The sequence below is a fragment of the Coenobita brevimanus genome, chromosome 17 (assembly GCF_032717465.1).
Source record: "Coenobita brevimanus isolate Jiangsu-jjx chromosome 17, ASM3271746v2, whole genome shotgun sequence".
NCBI lineage: Eukaryota > Metazoa > Arthropoda > Malacostraca > Decapoda > Coenobitidae > Coenobita > Coenobita brevimanus.
Window position 1 is genome coordinate 12311895 of NC_136970.1, and position 7500 is coordinate 12319394.

Sequence of the window (7500 nt, forward strand, 5' to 3'; positions counted from 1 at the left end):
TATTATTATCATTATTATTATTATTATTATTATTATTATTATTATTGTAATTATTAGTATTAATATTAGTATTAGTATTACCGTATTATAGCACCACTTCATTTACGACAGTGATAAATATAGCTGGGATGATTACCAGTTTACCTTTACATGTGTACGGTACATTAATCATGTGGTTTTAAGAAATATTTGGAGCTAATCTTTTTTCTTAATTATGCGGGGCAGCTGTGATAACTGTAAGTTAGTTCTGAGTACTACACATTTTTTTTTTTTTCAGCTAATTTCCTTGTTTTTCTTCTTGCAGTCTGATGATGCATATTCCAGTATTTTTGCAGGCTTTTCATGCTTTCTTTTTGTTTTTGTCATGTTCATATTTTTAAAAATTGGTGCCACATTTTTACGAGTTTTGCTTTTATTAATACCGATTCAGATGTCCAACGTTTTTGCCTGTGGTACACCAGACTGCGAGACATCATTTTCATTTTCATTCATGTTAGAAACATCTCTCTCTCTCTCTCTCTCTCTCTCTCTCTCTCTCTCTATCTCTCTCTCTCTCTCTCTCTCTCAGGTATACGAACGGTCTTCCCTAAGCTGAAAAAAAGTAACGGCAGCCAAAACAAAATCCTACTCTTTTTACTTGACCTATTTTAACTGTGCAGTAGCAAGGCATTACATAGACCTTTTATTCTAACAACCACCAGACGATATTATTCAGCCAAGGGAACCCTCCCCACCTCTGGCCTCCAAAGGGTTAATGTACAGTATGGGACAAGATTTAGCCTAATATTTCACCTCTCCTGCTTGTGACTCTCTTTTGCTGGTTAATATTCCTAAACTGAGAGAATCACAGTATGTTTTCTGTATATAAATGATTTTCACTGCATCAGGGAGGAAAGTGATGGACCTGCCCCAGTTGTGAAGCAGTCAGTGAAATAGTAAGCGACTGTGCGGTATATCTTATGACAGAGATCAGTTATTTTTAGGCTGGTACAAGGAAGCCATGGAATGCTGCTGGTTTGGCCATTATCACTCATGGCAATATATGCAGATGTATGTGAAAATGTGTGAATAACGAGATTAGTATTGGTTATAACTCTCTCTCTCTCACTCTCTCTCTTGCTTTCTGTCTATATTACTCTGATGTATTCTCCCCATTCTCTCTCTCTCTCTCTCTTGCTCTCTGTCTATATTACTCTGATGTATTCTCCCCATTCTCTCTCTCTCTCTCTTGCTCTCTGTCTATATTACTCTGATGTATTCTCCCCATTCTCTCTCTCTCTCTCTCTCTCTCTCTCTCTCTCTCTGCAGGCGTGGGAGCTGTGGGTGAAGGATGTGCAGGAGGTGGACGCAGGTCGATATGAGTGTCAACTTACTACCAATCCGCCTGTAACATATTTCTTCACACTCACAGTCACGCGTAAGTAGATCCGTAAGTAGATCCGATAATACATGCATAAGTACACCCGAGAGTAGGTATGTAACCAGATGTGTAATTATATCAGCAAGTAAATGGATAAGTAGATGCGTTAGCAGTCTGGTTTGTGTAATTATATCATAATCCGTAAGTAGATGCGACAGTTGTCTGGTTTGTGTGTTATTGGGTATATTCGTGATCCGTAAGTAGATGCGTCAGTAGATGCATTAGTAGGCTGGTTTGTGTAATTAATATTATATTCGTGATCTGCAAGTAGATGTGTCAGTAGATACATTAGCAGTCTGGTTTGTGTATTAGTATATTCGTGAGTATATCCGTAAGTTGTAAGTAGATGCGTCAGTAGACTGGTCTGTGTATTAGTATGCTCATGAGTACATCTGTAAGTAGATTCAAAAGTTGATGCATCAATAGAGTGGCATGTATATTCGTCAGTATATCTGTAAGTAAATCCTTAAGTAAATGTGTGAGTACATTCCTTAAGTAGATATGTAAATAGATTTGTAGATCCATAAATAGATCCATAAGTAAATGTGTAAACAGATATTTTGTAAGCAGATAAGTAAGAAGACTCGTGTATAATGGTATGAATAGTGCTGAGTAATCTGTATGTAAATACATAAGCCTGTATTATTCATAGGTAGATTAGCAAAGCCGCCAATAAATAAGATTTGTAAGTAGATGCATGGCCGCCAGGTAGCGGCTATACTGTACACTCAAGAGTTTTTCCGCCACCATTTGAGTCGGTCGCCATTTCGTCTCAGAACCAAGGGGTAGGAAGGGAGTCCCTCTATAGCACACAAGTGAGAGTCAGTCTGTCCTGTGCTTTTGCCAGGTGTACAAAGATGTCTTTGGGTTCCTATTTGTCTGATTCCATCCACACTGCCTGTAGCCAATTGCATCATCCACCCCTGCCAAGTCTCTTTCTAAGGATATTAGAAAAGGTCTTAATGATAGTGCCATAAGGCATGCCTTGGATGCAACAGTGTCTAGTTCTAGTAGTGGAGAAGTTATCATGCTGAGAGCAAAGGCATAGTTGGGGCCGCGGGCTGATGCACGAACATGTCCTGTTCTAATGCCAAAAATTAGTTCTCGTCCTCACATCATTACATATTAATGCAATGATCGACAAACCTAGGGATACTTTCATTCGCACGAGGAAGAGTTGTGAGTAATATGGTCTTTAATTTGTTTCCCTAAGTGCTATACTTTCCGAGGTATTAAGGTTTGAAAACAAGCAATGTCTGGGAAACTGCCCATAGTGAAATGATGACTGCATTAAAAATAGCCTGGCATTTGGGGTTAAGGAGTTATGGTGGCAGGTAATTTTTTGTTTGTAAGCCCCCTAATGATCCTTATTATTCATAAGTATATTCGTTGGTAGATTTGTAAGCAACTTTCCTTACACTGTCGTTAATGTGAAAGTCAGTAATCGCTTTATTGGTAGAACTATTAGCAGATTATGTAGCATTAAATTTGTTAGTATTTCATTCTTCAGCAATTGGTAATATTTTAGTACTAAGTACTAATGATGATGATATTTAATAATATGGTGACAAACGAAATGACAAAAATGGTGTTTGATGAAATTGATTTTAATGATGAAACCGACAAGGTAATGGTAATACAAATACTAATACTAGTCAACAAACACCACTAGCACTTCCAAAAATAACAACAAGAATAATAATAATAATAATAATAATAATGAAATGCTGAGAACTCCAGTACTGAGCTGTCGACGCAAAGCATTGCTTGGTATGCCTACGCAAAGCGGTTATTGGTATGCCTCCACCAAGCCTTGCGTACAGAATTGTCATCAGTTTATTTTTCCATAATACTGTATCGCTGATAAAAATTTGGTTCAAATTCGTCATGAGGTTCAGGAGATACTGACCCCACACCCATATGACCTTGACTTTGACCCCTTAACATTGCTGACCTAATCAGTTCATTGTCCCTTCACACTGACTGACAAAAGTTTGGCTAAAATCCAACAAGGGGTTTAGGAGATATCGTATCCACACCCATTATGACCTTGACCTTTGACACTTTGACCTTGCTGACCTAATCCATTCATCGTCCCTTCATGCTGTATCATTGACAAAAGTTTGGTCAAAATCTGTCTGGGGGTTCAGGAGATATCTCACCTACAGTGATGAAATATATTGACCCCATAATTATTTCCTTGACCTTTGACCCCTGACTTTGCAAACCTAATCAGGCCACAATCTCCTCATACTGCATCAATGACAAAAGTCTGGTGGAAATCCGTCCATGGGTTCAAGAGATATCTTGCCCAGAATAGTGTTATGGATGCACACATGCACCCATGAACGGACAGACCAAGCACTTGATGCCTCGCCCACCAAAAGTGAGCAGAGACATGGTAATAATAATAATAAAATAATAATAATAATAATAATAATAATAATAATAATAATAACAATCATCATCATCATCATCATCACCATAATAATAATAATAATTTCATTCATTCATCATCCAATCATCAGTTGCCGCATGAGGAGTGTAGGACCCTGGGGCTAGGCAAGTTGGTCCTAACGTTTAAGATGAGAGTGACCAGCCTCACTCATCCCTGAGTGGCATTACATGATCAATAAACTCCACTCACTCCTTGGATATAAACCTTCACCGGCTCAATCCGATTGGAGTGCCGTAATTACCCAAGAAACCACCAGGCGCCAAAATTTGGTTATATGGTTACCACCCAGCATAGTAAATGGTTTCCTGGTGTACAGAAAACTCTTTAACTTGTCATTCAGTGTAGAGTCACCCACAAGTAGAAGGATGAGGAAAGAATGAAGAAAAGAAAGACAGAAGAGGATGGAAGGAAAGAAGGATGGAGGAGAGGAAAGGGCAGGCACCTGAGTGCAGCACTACATCGAGTAAGTGGATGGTGAGTGCCCCCACCTACCACATAATAATATAATAATAATAATAATAATAAATAATAATAATAGCTAGAAAATGGAAATTGCCATTAGCAATTTCAATACCTCACCACATGACAAGCTATCACTGGACCTGGGGATTTTAACCCTTCATAATTATAGTGAGCACTTCGAAGCAAAGATCTGGTGTCGTAGGCCCTGCTAGAAGTGTCAGACATGTTGGATGGAGATGAAAGCAACAAAATCCTCTCAGTGCAAAAATGGCAGAGCCAAAACTACTTTCCATTGACCGCTGGGGGATCTCAGAAACTACTGGTCCAAATGGGTCCATAGTCATTTCAGACCTGCTCCCCGACCTTGGATATGTCCCACAAAAATCTCAAGTCTGTACCTTTAGCTGTTTCTGAGAATCCACGAATAGACTATTTCTATAGGTATTTGGATGTAACTGGAAAACCTTTACTGGGAACTGGATGATACTGGGTCATACGAAGCTGCCAGCTGGGTGACTCAGATGGCCAAGTATGATGGCCGTAGCTTTGAAACTGAGTGAATATGACCAATTTACTTCTTCATATGAAAATATATATATATATATATATATATATATATATATATATATATATATATATATATATATATATATATATATATATATATATATATTAACAAGAACTATATAACTTACCATTAGTGTGGTGGGTTACAATAATAATAATAATGATGACGATGATGATGATGATAATAATAATAATAATGATAATAATAATAATAATAATGATAACAACAACAACAACAACAATAATAATAATAATAATAATAATAATAATAATAATAATAACAACAACAACAACAACAACAACAATAATAATAATATAATAATAATAATAATAACAATAGTTATAATAATAAAAATAATGACGAAAACAAGAAGCTTCACCATTTTATGGTGAAGCTTAATGAAATGCTGAAAACTCGGGGGTCGAAGTGTTGATGCAGAGCGTCACTTAGTATGCCTTTGCCAAGTCCTGTGCACGGACTCGCCATACAACCTCCGTGACTTTACTGACCTAATCAGTTCATCCCACCACCACCATCTTGGCTGGGGTGAGAGATCACTCCTGATGGAGGTTCTGGGTGGTTGGGGGGGGGGGAGGAACCCTTTGGAGCTAGGAAGGTGGAGGAAGTGAAAGATATAAGGCTGGGAGGAGGAGAGAAACTATGAGTTGGGGTTGAGATGGGGAAACAGACTGCCGTGCCGGCAGGCCAGCTCTGAAATTCTCGACCAGGGTTGGATAATCCGGCCCTATCTAAACCCCTGCACACCCCTTCCCTCCCTTCTCCTCCCCTCCTCCAAGCCCTTTCCCTTCCCCCACCATTCCTGCACTCATTGGTTTATGTTTTCATTGGTAATCGCACTTTCTACCACCTCCTCCTTGCCATTCATATTTATACACATTGACAATGAACCTTTATATAGGTGTAATATGGAAAAAAAACATCCTTAGAGACGAGGTGCTAGTGAGTCCCTAAACCAATGAGAAAACAAGCCCTCCCCCCCTACACACACACACACACACACACACACACACACACACACACACACACACACACACACAGGCAAAGAGGGAAGGTCAGTGATGCCAGGACTGCCACTCCCTGGATGCTAAATCAGCCCAGATTTGTAGAGAGGGAGAAGTGGAGGGAAGGATGGGGGTTGAGAAGAAAGGATGGTGGAAATGAGACTAAAAGTAAACTAAGTCAGTCCCATATGACCGTAGCCTTTGACCCCTTGACCTTTCTGACCTGATCAGCTCTTCATCCCTTCATACTGTATCACTGACAAAAATTTGGTCGGAATCCATCCAGGGCGTTAGGACACATCTTGCCCACACCAATGACCTTGACCTCTGACACCTTGACCATGCTGACCTACTCAGATCATTGTCCCTTCATACTGTATCACTGACAAAAGTTTGGTTGAAATCCATTGAGGGGTGCAGAAGATATTGTACCCACATCCACATGACCTTGCCCTTAGACCCCTTGACCCTGCTGACCTAATCAATTCATTGTCCCTTTATACTATACCTCTAACAAAAGTTTGGTCAAAATCCGTCTAGGGATTCAGATATTGTGCCCACCCATATGACCTTGACCTTGCTGACATAATCAGTTCATCGTCCCTTCGTACTGTATCACTAACAAAAGTTTGGTCGAAATTCGTCAAGGGGTTTAGGAGATAGTGATCCCAATGTTAAACTAAGTTGACTCCATATGACCTTGAACTTTGACCCCTTGATGCAGCTGGCCTAATCAGTTCATTATATCCTCAAACAGCATCACTGACAAAACAGTTGGTGGAAATTTGTCAATGGGTTCAGGAGATATCACGACCACAGTAGTGTTGTGGACACAGACCCACGCACACACGAACCCTCACATGGATGGACAGACAGATCGCTTAATGCCTCCTCCACCAAAACTGGGCCGAGGTATAATTGTAATAATATAATACCCAATACCATCACCAGCACCACCACCATCCAACAACAAGACTATATTAATATAAAAAAAAAAAAAAAAAATGGAACTGCAACATTATTATTCCAATATCGCAAAGGCAGTCAACAAAATAAACAAACAGCTGTTGGCAATTGTTGATGCCACATGTAACATCAAAACACTGAACATCAGCTGTTTTGTGTTGCTGGAAGGGTTGGAAGGGCAACTCAGGTAAACACACAACCCACGGTCACACACACATTCAGGTATGCAGACGTATAGCCTGTAATCGCACAAACACGCGTGTATACATGTGTGTATGCACATATATATGAATATATAAATATAAATAGACAAGTCTCTCTCTCTCTCTCTCTCTCTCTCTCTCTCTCTCTCTCCGTCCAATCATTTACCTCTTGCCTGTCTATATCAACTATTATCTAATTTCCTGTTAGTATCCATTTTTGTGTATGAATACTGATTCTCTATCTGTCCCTCTATTCACTCTTATCACTATAAGTACTAAAATATCATTCCTGTTTATTATATCTGAACGAAAAATGAATTTATATGTCTACCTATTATTTACCTGTCTACCTATCTATCCATCCATCCATCTATCCATCTGTCTCTAGCAGTCTATCTGTG

The 7500-nt window shown here is 39.2% G+C and overlaps 1 protein-coding gene across 1 annotated transcript in view; it reads left to right on the forward strand.

The window, feature by feature from the left end:
* Nucleotides 1–7500, forward strand: part of LOC145391205 (lachesin-like) — an 88545-nt gene that overhangs the window by 48364 nt on the left and 32681 nt on the right. Inside the window, exon 4 of the mRNA XM_080265881.1 lies at nt 1305–1417. Within this exon, the coding sequence (XP_080122007.1) occupies nt 1305–1417 (113 nt within the window). The remainder of the gene's footprint in view (nt 1–1304; nt 1418–7500) is intronic.